The sequence below is a fragment of the Octopus sinensis genome, linkage group LG7 (genome assembly GCF_006345805.1).
Source record: "Octopus sinensis linkage group LG7, ASM634580v1, whole genome shotgun sequence".
NCBI classification, from domain to species: Eukaryota; Metazoa; Mollusca; class Cephalopoda; order Octopoda; family Octopodidae; genus Octopus; species Octopus sinensis.
In genome coordinates, this window is record NC_043003.1 from 70,585,760 (window position 1) to 70,603,259 (window position 17,500).

General features: G+C 38.3%; 1 protein-coding gene and 2 long non-coding RNA genes across 4 annotated transcripts in view; 2 read left to right on the forward strand and 1 right to left on the reverse strand.

The window, feature by feature from the left end:
* LOC118764104 overlaps window positions 1-2,181 on the forward strand; it is a 9,877-nt gene extending 7,696 nt beyond the window's left edge. Inside the window, exon 3 of the long non-coding RNA XR_004999895.1 lies at window positions 2,095-2,181. This is a non-coding gene — a long non-coding RNA (uncharacterized LOC118764104). The remainder of the gene's footprint in view (window positions 1-2,094) is intronic.
* Window positions 1-4,223, reverse strand: part of LOC118764105 — a 9,271-nt gene extending 5,048 nt beyond the window's left edge. The window contains exon 1 of the long non-coding RNA XR_004999896.1: window positions 4,099-4,223. This is a non-coding gene — a long non-coding RNA (uncharacterized LOC118764105). The remainder of the gene's footprint in view (window positions 1-4,098) is intronic.
* An 11,348-nt stretch (window positions 4,224-15,571) lies between these two features.
* The window catches only part of LOC115214436 (rhodopsin-like), a 15,473-nt gene continuing 13,544 nt past the window's right edge, over window positions 15,572-17,500 (forward strand). The window contains exon 1 of one of the 2 annotated variants that reach the window (XM_029783631.2): window positions 15,572-15,723. In XM_029783631.2, the coding sequence (XP_029639491.1) occupies window positions 15,654-15,723 (70 nt within the window). In that variant the 5' untranslated portion in view covers window positions 15,572-15,653. The remainder of the gene's footprint in view (window positions 15,724-17,500) is intronic. The other variant, XM_036504391.1, reaches the window with a different exon arrangement.

The window sequence follows — 17,500 nt, forward strand, 5'->3', positions numbered from 1 at the left end:
ACGAGTTTTTATGTATAAATGAGTGACATATTTGCTTCTCTCTCTGTCTCTGTCTCTCTCTCCCGCTTTCCTTTTCTTTGCCACAAAGGATACCGTCCGAAACGCCGCGAAAATATCCTGCAAATAACAAAAAAAAAAGAAGAATTTATCAAAAATAAATGTTTTCCATGGCATACCAGTACTAAAATCTATGGATTCTGATTTTGTACTAATAAATATTCACATACACACATACACACACACACACATAAAAACATCTTTATATAATGTTCACAAGACTCTTTTTGCTTGAATATTCAGTTTTTGTTGTTGTTATCTTCGTTGTTATATAACCTCAAAGTGAATTCTGAAAAATTCAGTATTTGATCAAATACGCTGTAGCAGGCGTGACAGTTCCAGTCGAACGAGTGCAATTTGTGAGAAATTTTCGCTCTTCTTTTTAGCAGGTCTCATATTGCTGCGTTGCTTCAACAAACCACATCCTTTCCCTCTTTTAACACTTGATAAAATACTCCCTGCTTCGTAGTCGTGTCAACTGTTGCTTTCTTAAAATTGTTTCTAATCTAATATTTTAGCGTAACATTTCTATAGCGGGTTTTCTTTTGGGGTGGGGTTGTAACGGTAAAATTCGAGGTAGATCAAGCTATTAAGTAAACTCTCGCTGGTGAGTACAAATCTTCTGAAATGGATAGCAAAATTAGAAGGATTGCTTTGGTCCAATGTTAGAATGTCTGTCATGTTTACAGAAGACATGGTTTCCAGTCCCACGAGAAGCCGTCGGTTTTTGCTACCCAGTATTGACGGCGAGTCCGGCAGAATCGTTACAGTACCGGACAAAATGATTAGCGGAATTTCTTTGGACTCTTTACGTTGCGAGTTCAAATTCCGCCGAGGTTTATTTTGCCTTTCCTTCTCTCGAGCTCGATAGAATAAGTACCATTTGAAAACTGGGAGCGATGTTATCGATTTGCTATTCCCCTCAAAACTGCTGCCTCATTCCAAGATTAGAAATAATTATTTATATCTATTTTAGTTTCATCGTTAAACAAAACTTATTATTTCACGTTCTCCTGAAGTTTCAAAATTCTTATTAAGTAAATTTGTATATCGTTTTGATACAAAATCTATGAATTTCTTCCCACCTTCCTTACTTCGCACCGATATAGTGCATTTGACATCTATATATTTCATACAAAACAGGCTTTTGTAAACTTTTATTATAATTTCCCAATAGTTCTAAAACTACCAAAACATCTGCAGCTGTTGTAATCAGATATTTTAAATCTTACTTTGATTCCTATCTTCCGCTTTTTGTTTTTACTAAATATTGAAATTCACTGACCTGCTTGTTCGTCTTTTCAATTAGCTTAATATATTTTGTTTTCAATATTCATCTGTAATTCCCTCTCGGCCTTTTCCAAGCACTTATTTCTTCTATTTCGTGCACATGTACCAATTCATGCAACCCATAAAAAAGATGGAATCGTCTACATTTTGAAATATTCTGTTTCTGCATTTCTTTAAAAATATTGATTTCAAATCAAATTCCGCCGAGGTCGACTTTACCTTTCATCCTTTCGGGGTCGATAAAGTACCAGTTACATGCTGGTGTCGATCTACTCAACTGCCGACCTCCTCCAAAATTTAATTTAATGTCATTTGATTCCAACGAGTGGACACACAAAAGAGGCACTCAAAACATTTAGTAGGAGTTACATATATCAATATTTAAAACGGTTTGATAATTTCGCAGGCTTCTAACAGGAACCTAATCGAGCCTGAACAAGCTAGGTTTCTTTTAGAAGCCTGTGAAACTATAAGTCGTGAAGAACTGAATCAGACTGTTAGATAGGATATTATATATATATATATTATATATATTATATATATATATATATATATATATATATATATATATATATATATATTATATTGTATGTATTTATAATGTATATTGCATTCGTGCCACTCTGTCGATTACGACGACGAGGGTTCCAGTTGATTCAATCAACGGAACACCCTGCTCGTGAAATTAACGAGCAAATGGCTGAGCGCTCCACAGACATGTGTGCCCTTTATGTAGTTCTCGGGGAGGTTCAGCGTGACACAGAGTGTGACAAGGCTGGCCCTTTGAAATACAGGTACAACAAAAACAGGAAGACTGAGTGAGAGAAAGTTGTGGTGAAAGTGTACAGCAGGGTTCGCCCCTCCCCACCGGAGAATCGTGGAGCTTTAGGTGTTTTCGTTCAATATACACTCACAGCGCCCGGTCTGGGAATCGAAACCGCAATACTACGACTGCAAGTCCGCTGCCCTGATCACTGGGCCATTGCGCCTCCACAAACACACACATATATATATATATATATGTATTCAAGCACATACAAACATACGTACTTACATACATACATTCATATTGATGTGTCATCTGTTTTCAAGTCGTTCTCAAAATAGGCTGCAAGAAGAACAACAGAAATAATAACAACAACAACAACACTTTCTAAATTAAGTGAAATGTTTCCGGCACGTTTAGTTGTTGAACAATAAACAAAGCACCAGAAATCACCATGGAAACCTCATTACTGACAAGTTTTTAATCAAATTTGCCATAAACATACCGTCACTAATCGAAGTATGTCATGAATTCCATTTGAAAGATAAATTAAGTATGAGAGAGGGATGAGGAAAGTGTAAAGAAACATATGAGGAAGTCTTTAGAAATATTCAGCATATTTCTGATACCTTTTACATGTTTCTGCATAGCTATTACTGACTGAGAGCTGTATATGAAAACTGATGAGCAATTGTTACCATTATCTTTTCTGATTTCTATCTAAAAGCAGGTAATTAGATGTAATTAATTATTTATTGTGACAGCGGGATTAGAAGTTTTAAATCAAAATGAGGGAAGAAGTTGCATAGAATATACATATTTAATTAGAATTTATTATTTACTGGTTTAGAAGCCGTTCTATCGGGCAGCTTTTAAGCTAGCTCCTATGGAGGGCTCTTTATTGGGCCTTGGTCCCAACAATGACACTTCATGCATTGAACACATATTAAATTTTATTAAACTTGCTCAATATTTTTCAAGCAAGGAACAATTTTCATCAACACATTGATATGATTTGTCGACTTGGACCTTATTGCAAAGCTGTATAATAAACATTTTTTGTCTTCCCATTCGGGGGTCAGTACAATTTTTTTCTTTCTAACCACTTTCTCTATCTCTCTTTCTGTTGATTGTTTTCAACCATCACCATCACTTGTACCACCTCCATCGCCACCACAACTGCCATACACACACACGTCAATGCCTTTGACTTCACCGACTTCCCCTCCACCACTGTCTTACTATCACCGTCATCCCTGATCACCTCGGCTACCACCACCACCATCACCACCACCACCACTACCACCACCACCAACATCACCATCGCCTCCACCTCTATCACAACTACAGCTCACACTATTACTATCAACCTATTACTATCACAACCGTCAATCTACTACCGCCCTCACCGTCTACTATTACTCTCACCTATTATTACTCTCACCTCAACATGACGAATAGTAGAAGTGTCATTGAATAGTGAGAGAGAGAGGGGGGGTTAAACTGTGACACACTGACACAGAGAAATCCGTTTTGACATATATTATTATAGGTTTATCTATTCATTCATTTATCTATTCATTTATTCATTCATTCATTCGTTTATTTTGCTTCATTATGTTGACGGTCTTCAAATTTGTAATCGTAGCTAATTTGTAAGCGCGCCATTATATTCTTTTTCAGAAATCATCAGCATGAAATAACTAGACATATAAAAACTAAACTTAATTAAACATTCTACGAAGCGAGGCATTTCTGGATCAAAGTTGTAAAAATCTTAGCAAAATGCGATTGTGTATACGACTGAAAGGAAAGTATGGCAACTGAGTGAGAGTGACAAAAATTATATATATATATAGTTTATTGTGATATTTTGCAATGTTTTACAGCATTAATAATAATAAAGCATATTACTCTATCTCCGGTATTCGAGTACTATTTTTTCCCACCTTGTTTTACATTTATGTGCTTACTTTGGTATATACACATTTTCAAAATGTACCTACATGAGAATCGTTGTCGATTTTTTTGCCTCCATCTTCCTTTTCTATTGGACTTTCCTCTGTTTCCGAAGAAGTGCTTTGCTCGAAACGTTAAACAATTTTCCTTTCCTTCCCTGAGCGCCTGTTAATACTTTACATCTACCACGTCCTCGCGTTGTTGTTTTTTGTGTTTGTTCTTCGTCTATATATATGCGTGTATGTGTGTGTGTGTGTGTGTGTGTGTGTGTGTATCAACATCATCATCGTCGTTTAACGTCAGCTTCCCATGCTGGCCTGGTTTGGACGGTTTGACTGAGAGCTAGCAAGCCAGGAGGCTGTGCCAGGCTCCAATCTGATCTGGCAGAGTTTCTACAGCTGGATGCTCTTATATAATATATATATATTATATATATATATATATATATATATATATATTATATATATTATATAATATATATATATATATATATATATATATATATATATGTACGCTATATATATATATACTATATGGTATATATAATATATATATACACACATACATACATACTTACATACATACATACTGAACAAAAATAGGGTATAAAGTTTACCTGTTTCGGTAAAATTTTATTGACGTATTCGTAGATTACATCATAAATCTACTATGTCAAGGTAAAGTTTTAAACAAGTGGAAACAGGTAAAATAATCCCTTAATTATGACCAAGCTAACAAGCAACTTATTGGACTCACAACAAGCAACTTATTGCAACTTATTGAACTCACCAACCGTGAGTCACATCTGCTGTTTAGATTGATTTTGATACTTGAATATTTACATATCACATTCTGCAGTATACTACCAACATACGATACCTCATGGCTGTTTTACCCCATTGGGATCCCCTTGTCATGGTACCCAGCGAATGTGATCCTACGCATTGATGCATATCCTACGTACTGATGCGACTAAATTCTAACGAATGAATTCTATGACTAATCTCTATACATGGTCGAGGAATCGCGAGTTCGAATCTCAGACCGGGCGACGTGTGTGTTTATGAACGAAAGACCTGAGATCCACGCGGCTCCGGCAGAAGGTAATGGTGAACTTCTGCTGACTCTTTCGCCACAACTTTCTCTCTCTCTTTCCTCCTGCATCTTGCAGCTCACCTGCGACGGACCGGCGTCCCGTCCAGGTGGGGAACGTATACGCCAAGGGAACCGGGAAACCGGCCCTTATGAGCCAGGCATGGCTCGAGAAGGAACAAACAAACAAACAAACACCTCTATATATGAGAGAAAAGAGAGAGAGAGAAGGGAGAGAAAGCAGGTGACTGAAAGTGAGAGAGGAAATAGGAAAAGAAACGGTGAAATAGTAAGATAGTACGTAACACTGTGTCTACCAGGAGGCTCGCTTTGTAACTTCATGGCTATGGGTTCAGTCCTGTGTTGCGCAACTCATTCTACAAGTGCTTTATAAAATAGGCCCAAGCGACTAATGCCCTGCGAGTAGATTTAGTAAACGGAAACTGTATAGAAACCCGCATATAATTGTGTGTGTGTATTTGCGTTTGGTAACCAAAGTGGTTTGTTTACGTCCCTGTAGCTTAGCTGTTCGATAAAAGAGATTGGTAGAATACGTACCAGACTTTAAAATGAGAACTGAGGTTTATATGTTCGCCTAAACCTTTCAAGTTAGTGCCCCAGCATGGCCGCATCCACGTAACTGGAACAAGCAAACGCAAAAATAAAAGACGACCATATAAATGACTTTTAGAAAAGAAGCCAAACTGATGCACACACACACCCACCCCCACTCACACGCACACACTCACACACACGCGTATACACACATACTCGTATACACACACATAAACACATATACATACACGTATATTCACAAACGCATACACGTATACACACCCACGCGTACACACACACAACCATACACGTATACTCACAACGCATACATGTATACGAACCCACGTGTACACATACACATAAACACACATACGTGCACGTATACTCACACACATATACAGGTTACATACCGACGTGTATACACATACATAAACACACACACACACACACATACACGTACACTCACACACACACATACACGTGTACACACACGCATACGTGTACACACACAAACATACACGCGTACTCACACGCACACACACGCGTACACACACACAACCATACACGTATACTCACACACACATACATGAATACGAACCCACGTGTACACACACACATAAACACACACACGTAAACGTATACTCACACACATATACAGGTATACACACCGACGTGTACACACACACACACATAAACACACGTACCGAAACGGATACTCATACACATATACACGTATACACACAAATACATGTGTACACACACAAACATACACGCATACTCACACGCACATAAACGTATACACACCCACGTATCACACACACATGAACACACACACATACACGTATACTCACACACACATACACATGTACACACCTACATAAACACACGCACACATACATATACAACATTCCCCACTAAACAGAGATAACGTTGTGATATGAATCACTTATACGTCATGGAGACCGGGCAACCAATTGTATCAGTTCCAGGGTACGGGAGAGAGTCGTCCAAGAAGGTTGATAATGATGATAATAGAGCTCCTTAATCAGGCCTGACCTGGCCTAACAATAAGAACTCAATTGTGATCCTCGAACGAAAGAAATGTTGCTTAACAAATGTGCTTCGAATGGATAGCAATTTTTCTCCATATATTATTGGGTTAGTGCATAGTTATTGCGGCTTTTTTTCAACAAATTTTATGCAACAAAAACAATAACAACATGTAACAAAAACATCTTTAAATGATTATTCCGGAGCATATTCCCCATCTACTTCAATTACTGTTTCCCATTTGCTTGGCAGATGGTCAGACCGTCATTTAAAGATGTTTTTATTAAATATTATTGTTTTTGTTGAATAAAATTTGTTGAAAAAAAGCCGCAATAATTATGCACCAACCCAATAGTTACTGTACAAAACTGAAAAAGTATTATACAAATATACAAATATTTTGCTAAAAATATTTGCTAAAAATAAAGAAAAAGGACAAAGTATTTTCTTGCAAATATTTATTCTTCTGCGACGGGACTGGTTTGTTTTAGACAATAAAATATCTGTTAAATGTGAAAGAGAGAAGACGGGTGAGGTATGCAGTAATATATGTCTGGAAAGATCCTGGAAGGAATTGTGCCAAATTTTGGCATTGTAAGCTACACCAATGCTAGAACGGGACGACACTGCATAGTGTCAAAGATCCCAGCAATGCCATCACGCTTCAAGACCAGCTTCTGCAACAGCCTGGGTTTCAAGGGCCCACAGCTTTTTAATATTCTCCCAAATAGTCTGAGGAACTTGCACAAAGTAGATGTAGCGGTTTTTAAATCAAAGCTGGACATCTTCCTGTCAAGAGTCCCAAATGAACCTACCTCACGGCAAGAGGTGCAAATGAGAGTAGCTGTATCAGACTCCATTCTTCACCAAGTGCCACATATTAGACGAGGTTCGTCGTAATAACAGTGTAGCACAAAACGGCGGTGCATCAGCATGGCCGCAGCTCTGAGCTGAAACTAGAAAAAAAAAAAGAAAAAAAGACGTCCGCTGTTGGTGAAAACGAAACAGCAAAACGAGATAAATAACGTCATCCCCGAGGTATATTGTATGCTTCTCGTTCTAAGAAATATTTGAGATAATTATCTAATAATCTCAGGCTTGGTATTTTGGTTGTTTTATTTTTTATTTATGGAGCAAAATTTTTGTTACAATTCCACAAAAGTCAAAAATGGATTTAACCAGATAGCGTGAATTTGGAATATATATCGCTAATTTTTGTCACTTTATTTATTTTTATCGTTTGCAAATGTTATACTGGTTTGGAACAAAAGTTCGTACCGTTTTTCTCAGGATTTACTTTCCTTATGCGACATAGACATATAAACGTATCTATATTTTCTGAAAGGTGACATTTCAACACGTCTTGCTCGACGACTACCGTGTGGCTAGTTTATTTCTGTTTGTACCTTAAAAGTGAAGATGAAGAAAAATAAGATGCATTTTCTTCATTCGATGTTCTTTCAATACCGGAAAAAAACCTTGTGTGCAAACAGTAAAAAACCTTTGTGGCACTATGGAGATAGTGCCACAAATGAAAGGTCTGTTCATAAGAGACTTGCGAAGTTTAGGAGTGAAAATTTGGATCTGGTCGACCGTGAAAGTTCCGGCGGCCTTACTGTCGTTGGAACACTAATAGAATATTATCCAAGTCATATGACACGAGGCATCTCAGAGATACTCCACATATCTCACGTTATAAAGTATTTAAAAATACTTGGATGCGTGAAACGCTATGATTTTAAGATGCTGCTTAATTTAACGGGATAAAATCTAATGGACCACATTTCCATCTCCGATTTTCTCAAATGCAACCAAAATTACCCATTTTTCAAAAGAACTATCACAGGTAATGAAAACTGGATTGTTTACAACAATGTGGAGCGAAGAAGATCCTGAAGAAAGCGAAATGAACTATCTTTAGTCACTCCAAAAGCCGGTTAATATCCAACGAAGGTGAATCTGTGTGTCTGGTGGGATTGGAAGAGAGTATTAGAAGCTCCTTTCGCAAAATCAGGCGTTGGATTCTGACATAAGTCATTTCATTTAGACCAGTTACGGGAGGCAATCGATGAAAAACGTCCAGAATTGACCAATTGGGTGGGTGTCGCCTTTCTTTAGGACAACGCTAAACACCACGTTTCTTTGGAGACCCAGCAAGAATTAATACAAATTTGATAGGATGTCCTACTACATCCACCGTGCTCACCTGACCTTGCGACTTCGGATTACCATTTATTTTAATCCCTACAAAATTCTCGTCAAGGGATAAACTTAGAAGACTGTAAATACCATGTTGACCAATTCGTGATCCATAAAGTTACTAAGTTCTGGGATAATGGGATCATAAAGCTGCCTCAAAGATGTCGAAAGGTAGGGGGTGGGTAAAATGGGACATAAGTGGTGGGAACTTTTGTCCTAATTCTCTCTCTCTCTCTTTATATATATATATATATATATATATATATATATATATATATATATATATTATATATATATATATAAAACTTAGATAAAACTTAGATATGTTTCGACCAAAGGTTGGTCCAGGCCATGTCTAACTTAATAGCACCACCTGATAGGATTATTTGAATCCTGTTTAAGTTAAGTTTTGTTCATGGTCCATTCAAGTAGTGAGTTTTTGTTGGGTGAGTTGTATCCAATTATGGGTGGCTTATCTGGTATTCTTTGAAGGAATCTATCCAGACTCCGTTTAAAGTTGATGGGATCCTTTTCCTCTTTGATCTCTTTCGGGACAATGTTAAATAGGGCAAGGCCTGTTGAGGAAAAGAAATTATGTTGCAGTGTACATGTATGCTGTGATCTTGAATTGGGCAGGGGACGTATGACCCGTGGTCCCAGTCTTGTATGAACCTTGAAGCTAATGTTCAGGTCGTTTGGGCAAAGTTGGCGGTATATTCTCCACATCGTACAAATGATGTACCGCTCACGGCGACGCTGGAGAGAGTAGAGTTTCAAGGCTTTAAGGCGATCCCAATAATCGAGAGCAGCCATGAGTGCTCTCTGGGGTGATTCAATCCTCGAGATGTTTTGTCTTGTATGGGGAGACCACAGTGGGCAGCGGTATTCGAGTTGTGGCTGTACAAAGGAGGAGAAAAGTGGTATGATGACACCTTGTTCTCTGGACCGGAAAGTTCTTAAGATCCAGGAACTCATCCTACGAGCTATATCGACCTTCTTGTTGATGTGTGCACTCCAACTGAGATCGTCATCAACAATTACACCCAGGTCTCTGATATTGTTAGAGGCTGTGAGCGGTTCCCCTGAAGGAAGAGAGTATGGCTGCTTTAGTGAGGAATTTCTTCCAAAATGCATCAGCTCAAATTGTCCCTCGTTCAGTTGCATTTTGTTTCTGTCTGCCCATTGACTCACAGCATATAGATCAGACTGGAGTTGAGTTCGGTCTGCTTCTTCATTGATGATTTGCTGGAGCTTAGTGTCATCAGCAAATATTTTCACTTTGCAGTAATGTACGACACTGGAAAGGTCGTTTATGTAAATTATGAAGAGTAGCGGACCCAAGACAGTCCCCTGGGAGACACCGCTGGTGACTTTTGCTGGGCTTGAGTGGACTCCATCAACTACAACATGTTGTGTTCTATTCGCCAGGAAATACTTAATCCAGTGTAGAACTTTTCCACGGATTCCAACATTTGCCAATTTTGAGAGTAGGATATTATGGTCTACCCTGTCGAACGCTTTACTGAAGTCAAGATATATTACATCAGAGTTCGAACCTGTTCCCAAGGCTTTGAGTACATCTTCAATGTGGTGTAAGAGCTGTGTTAGATTTGCATTTAGGAGTTTGTGGGTCTCCAGGAAGTCAGCTATCCTTGATCTTAACACTCTTTCAAACACTTTAATGATGTGGGAGGTGAGTGAGATTGGGCGATAGTTGAGTGCGAGGGATCTGTTTCCCTGTTTAAAAACCGGGATGACTGACTGGGATAGAAACTGTTTCGGTATATAACCTGCGTCTAACGAATTTCTCCAGAGGTTGGTCAGAGGGACTGCAAGTTGGTGTCTACATTCCTTCAGGAGACTAGCGGGGAATCTACCAGGGCCTACAGCAGAGTAGTATTTGACCTCATTTATTGCTGCTATGATGTCAGTGGCAGTGAAGGTTATGTCTTAGATTTTATGTTGGGAGTCAACTTCGTTCGCTTCTCTTACGTCAATATCAGTGGGAACACTAAAGACAGAGTAGTAGTGTTTCTGCAGTATTTCTGCCATTTCTTTAGCATCGTGTTGGGGAATGCCGTTATCATCAATCAATGGCCCAATGGGTGAGACAGTGGTTCTATGCTTATTTGCATAAGAATAGAACACTTTTGGGTTCTGTTTGATATTTTTGATTATCCACTGTTCCTCCACAGCTCTTTGATTTTCAATGGAGGTTTTCATGTCGGTCTGCAGATGAAGTTTTTCCAGTTCTAGCCTCTTCATTGTTGTTGAATGTGGATGTTGTATGTGGGAATATTTTAATTGGTTGATTTTTTTGTTGAGTCTTTTGATGCGCCTGATGAGTGTTTTTTTTCTTTTTAGGGAGCCGGTTTCTGCTGTTTGTGTTAGTAGATTTCGTGGGAGCGTGTTTAGAGCATGTATAGGTGACAATGTTTTCAAATTGCTGCCATGCGGTCTCAATATGGGTGGAATTGAGAGTAAAAGACTCTCATAAATATATATGCATGTATCAATGAGTGTGTACGCATGTGTGTGTGTCTGTGTCATTTTTTAGGTAAACATGATTAGATTTATCACCCGTGACGGGTATCTTTGAAAGTGTCCTTTTGCCATGATGGGTAATAACAGTCAATGTACTATACATACAATTATTATGATCTTAATTCTTGTGGGTTTCATTCACTCCCACTTGCAGGTTGTGTGTTGTGTTCTTGAGCAAGACACTTTATTTCACGTTGCTCCAGTCCACTCAGCTGTAGAAATGAGTTGCGACATCGCTGGTGTCAAGCTGCATTGGCCCCTTTGCCTTTCCCTTCGATAACATCAGTGGTGTGGAGAGGGGAGGTTGGTATGCATGGGGCGACTGTTGGTCTTCCATAAACAACCTTCCTTGGATTTGTGTCTCGGAGGGGAACTTTCTAGGTGCAATTCCATGGTCATTCGTGGCCGAAATGGGTCAGCTGCATTGGCCCCTTTGCCTTTCCCTTGGATAACATCAGTGGTGTGGAGAAGGGAGGTTGGTATGCATGGGGCGACTGTTGGTCTTCCATAAACAACCTTCCTTGGATTCGTGCCTCGGAGGGGAACTTTCTAGGTGCAATTCCATGGTCATTCGTGTCCGAAAGGGGTCAGCTGCATTGGCCCCTTTGCCTTTCCCTTGGATAACATCAGTGGTGTGGAGAGGGGAGGTTGGTATGCATGGGGCGACTGTTGGTCTTCCATAAACAACCTTCCTTGGATTTGTGCCTCCGAGGGGAACTTTCTAGGTGCAATTCCATGGTCATTCGTGGCCGAAAGGGATCTTCTCCCTTTAACCTTTATAATTGTGTCATTTATTCCCTTTTATCTTCATCTTCATCTTCTACCTCTGTGATTCTTTCTCCCTCACTGCATATAGTGTTCTTTTATACATTGTCTTCACCCAAAACATGTATGGAGCACTATTCCTGCTCTTCTTATGTAAATCTCCCCGTATCTCTCTTTTACACTTTCTCCTTCTCACTATACGATGGAAAATGTGACAGGAAAAAACTAACCAACAGACCGACCAGCAAACGTATTTTGATATAGAAATGCAAATCTCTATAAACTTGAACTGCTGTAGCTTATACCACAAAATAAATGATTATACACTGGTGTATTTGTTCATACACACACACACACATACATAGATACATACATACATACATACATACATACATACATATACATACATACATACATACATACATACATATATATAATGTATGTGTATATATATATATATAATGTATATATATATGTATATATATATATATATATACATGTATTTATACAAATACAATTATGTATACATACACAAATATACACTTATATTATACACTGGTGTATTTGTCCATACACACACAAGCATATACACGTACATATACATATATATATATATATATATATATATGTATATAATGTATGTGTGTATATATATAATATATATAATGTATGTGTGTGTGTGTATATATATACGCGTATTTATACAAATACATATATGTATACGCACACAAATATACACTTACATTGTATATATAAACATTTGAACATATATACATATATTTCATTTATGTGGTGAGTAAGGTAGAATAAAACGGCAAATTTGTGATTAAATTTTTGAACAAAGAATATTTGTTCACCCGAAAAAAAAAAGGGACCAAACATTCAGCAATATCAACACTGAGGTTCAAGTAAACTAAACCAACGTCTTGTTTGTTTAGAGCTCAGCATAATTACAACTATTCTATATAATCAGTTTGACAAACAGTAAATCTCCCTTTAATAAATATGCACATTCTACATAAGCAGTAATTGTTCTAAATCCTCGGTATGTTTGTTAATGATTGTTTTTGCTGGATTTGATTATGTCTTTCGATGCTACGACAGAGTGTAACAGGAAATCTTTTCTTCATTGTTCCTCCACTGACAGCTGCGAACTTCACGTAATTTGTGTAGATTATCTCTTAGGGAATCAGCACAGGCGCTGATGTGGCAATTAGCCAATGAGCTTGTTAAAAAGAATTTATTAGGGACAGAGATAGAATTAATACCGAGAGGTGTTATTTAAACGTGTATGTTATGTTAGAGCAAACTCTACTGCCGTGGTTACCATGAAGAAAACTCTGGAATCGGGAAGTGTTGTCACTGTCGCCTTCTTCTTCCAATCAGGACTCACGCCATTAGCCACAAAGAATAATCTCTAATTCGAGCCTACGCTAAGCTACTAAGAATGCGTGTGGCAACTTGAAGATCCACCCACCACACGCGATAGACTGGCGGTTGCACGGGTGCGAAAGTTACGTTGTTATCCTCATTCCGTAAACGGTGGCTTTTCACAGGTGGAGAGCTGAACCATCCTGGGGTACAGAGGATTCGCAATCTAGACTAGGGTCTAAAAGTTTACCACACCATGGTGGGTTACACCATGTTTCCTCTGCTTTGTGGCACAAGTAGGAAGAAAGAGTGAGAGAAAGTTGTGGTGAAAGAATACGGCGGGATTCACCACTACCTCGTGGAGCTTAGGTGTTTTTGTTCAATAAACACTCACAATTCCCGGTCTGGGAATCGAAACCGCGTTCTTACGACCGCGAGTCCGCTGTCCTTACACCAAGTCAGCCATGATCAAAAAGAATTATGACAATTTCATATTTCTTATGTAAGTGTAGTCACAAGCAAAGCTGCGTGGTTAAGTAGCTCACTTTGCAACCACATGAGTTTGGGTTCAATCCCACTGCGCGTCACCTTGGACAATTGTTTCCTACAATAGCGTAGGATCGACCAATGCTTTGTGATTGAAGTTTCGTAGACGGAAACTTGTTCTCTATCAAAAGTATTTATTAATCCTTCAGCTTAATGTAAAGTTATTCTTATTGTATAAAACAACAACTTACACACACACACACCACACACACACACACACACACACACACACAAACACACACACACACACACACACACACACACACACACACACACACACACACACACACACACGAGTGTGTGGTGTGTGTCTTTGTGTTCCTGTTTGTTCCACCCCACTGCTTAACAACCAGTGATGTTGGAATCAGAGACCAGTAGAACAAGTGCCAAAATTCAAAAATTTGTATTGGGCCCAATTTGTTGGACTTAACTATTTAGGCAGTGCCCCAGCATGGCCGCACTCCAATAAAAGTTAAAAGAGAGACACTTTATAATAATAATAATAATAATAACAAATTATACACTCAAATATATGCAACACAAACATGAATACAATTATTTATCCCCACTACGATTTAAAAAATAATTTACCATCATTTTTTCCATTTTAATGTATTTTTTCGCTATTATATAAGGGAAGTAACTCTCTAAAAATGTCTACGATGAGTCAACGATTTAAAAAAAATTTATCATAATTTTTTTTCCATTTTTAATGCATTTTTTTGCTATTTTTTGGCTATAACTCTCTAAAAATGCTTATATAGTTATTTCCCTTACAAACCCAAGCAACGCCGGGCGATACTGCTAGTACATCATAAAACCATACCAAAGGCTCTTTCATAATCACTATCACAGTATTTTGTGTTCTGACTCGACATTCTCTTTTAAGTTCCTTTATTCCTTTACTTGTTTCACTCATTTGACTGCGGCCTTGCTGGAGCACCGCCTTTTTAGTCGAACAAATCAACCCCAGGAATTATACTTTGTAAAAGCCTAGTACTTATTCTATCGGTTTCTTTTCGCCGAACCGCTAAGTTACAGGAACGTAAACACACCAACATCGGTTGTCAAGCGATGGTGGGAGGAGAAACATAGACATATACACACACATATATATATATATATATACGATGGGCTTCTTTCAGTTTCCATCTATCAAATCCACTAACAAGGATTTGATCGGCGTGAGGCTACAGTAGAAGACACTTGGCTAAAGTGCCACGCAGTGGGACTGAACCTGGAACCATGTAATTGGGAAGCAAGCTCCATACCACACAACCATTCCTGAGCCTATAAATGATGATAAATATTACCTTTTTGCTATTAATACTGCTTCTGTTCCTATTAATTACATGAATACAATTCTTTTAACCTTGTCTTGTTTCTCTTTTGCAGGTACAAGAGACTCCATACGTCGCCTAACATCATACTCGCCAGTCTTGCTTTCTCAGACACTATTATGTCTTCTATCGATATGTGTTTTGTATCAGTTTCCAGTTTCTCTGGCCGCTGGGTGTTTGGTGTTGTTGGTAATATACATTTTATCTATCAGTTATATGATTGCCATCACAATGTAGTATTAAAGAAGAAAATATGTGCAGCAGAAATCGAAAAAACCTACTTAACCCCGAACATAGTTTTATGGATTCGTACAATTATTTAGATTACAATCTGAATAGCAAATATTTCCTTTTATAAACTATACCTTGTTCAGGCGTTTTCCTAATGTGGTCATTAAAATTGTGTAACGATGTGTAGCAATGTGTAAATATGCAATATGGTACGACTACTAGTTTTGCTACAACTACTGCTACCATTATTGATAGTAATTTCTTGATCTTCCTGTTATGAAGATTTCTATTTAACAAAGGCTTCAAACTTTTGACGCAAGGCCAGTAGTTTTGGACGAAGGGAGTTTGTCAGTTACATCGACCCCAGTGCTCAACTGGTAATTATTATTTTATCGATCACGAAAGGGTGAAAGACATGGTTGAAACCAGTGGGATTTGAACTCAGAGCGTGAGGAACCGAAGTTAAGCATTTTGGTGAACGCGCTAACGATTTTTTCGTTCCCCACATTAATATTGGTTTCAAATTCTGGCACAAGGTCTTCAAGTTTGGGTGAGTGGGTAAACCGACTACATCGACTCCCAGTGTTCAACTGGTACTTACTTTATCGATCCCGAAAAAATAAAAGGCAAAGCTAACCCCTTAGTCCTTCTTTTTCCGAACGCAAAGTCTCTGGTTTTTCTCACAGCGCATATCTTTCTTGCAATTGTCGAACAGCTTACGTGTTCGGGGGTGGTTGTAAGACGATTACATCGACCGCAATGTTCGACTGGTACTTATTTTATCGACCCGAAACGATGAAAGGCAATGTCAACCTCGCTGAATTTGAACTCAAGACGTAAAGACGGATGGAATGCTGCTAAACATTTTTTTCGGCCACGAAATATTAATATCAGTCTCACGGGTTTCGAAGTACCTGAGTTTAAAGTAGGGATATCTCCACAGACATTGCAAATATAAAAAAAAGAATTGTTTAACAACGGATTTGGAACATACAGGGGCAGACCTGCCCGAGTGATTAAGACTTCCTTTTCATTACCAGTAGTGTAGCTAAGGAAGAGGTCAGGGGAAGGAGAGTGGTCTACTCCTAACGATGCTTTTATGGTGGCTGCAATTTTGGGTCTGTCGTATATGCTTATATAGGACATGAGATTGTGGAAGCAAATTCAAGGACAACACCGGGTGGTTTACCTCCTAGCTATGCCTCTGATTCTTAGCAAAGTTTTCAAATTTCGATTTCACAAAGCGGAACCTAGGGCAAGTGTTTTCTTCTGACGTAACCTACGATTAAGCAAAAATCTTCTGAGGGAAATTTGGTTGATGAGAACTCTCCAGAAGTCCATCAGAGCGGCCGTTTTTGTCATCAGACACCCAATTTAACTCGATCATTTTGACCTTGGCTGCCTTTAATAGAATACACTTGCAAGAATTCGAGCCTAGTCTATAGGCGTAGAACTTCCTACTTCTCTCCAACTTGTTTCAGACACACTAAAATGGGCCATAGGCACTTCATTTCAGCTTCCACTTGACTCACCCTTTTCTTAGCATATTCTTGTTAGCATACACTGCCTCTATTTCAATTGATTTTATGAATTATAAAGAATTTAGTAAAATAACAATGTCATTATTAAATTGGTAATAGGAACATGAACTAACTGGGAATTTTGATGGAAGTTTTTAATTTAGAACACATTAACACAGGAAGTTTGTATCACAGAACTAGGGGTAGTCTCATGA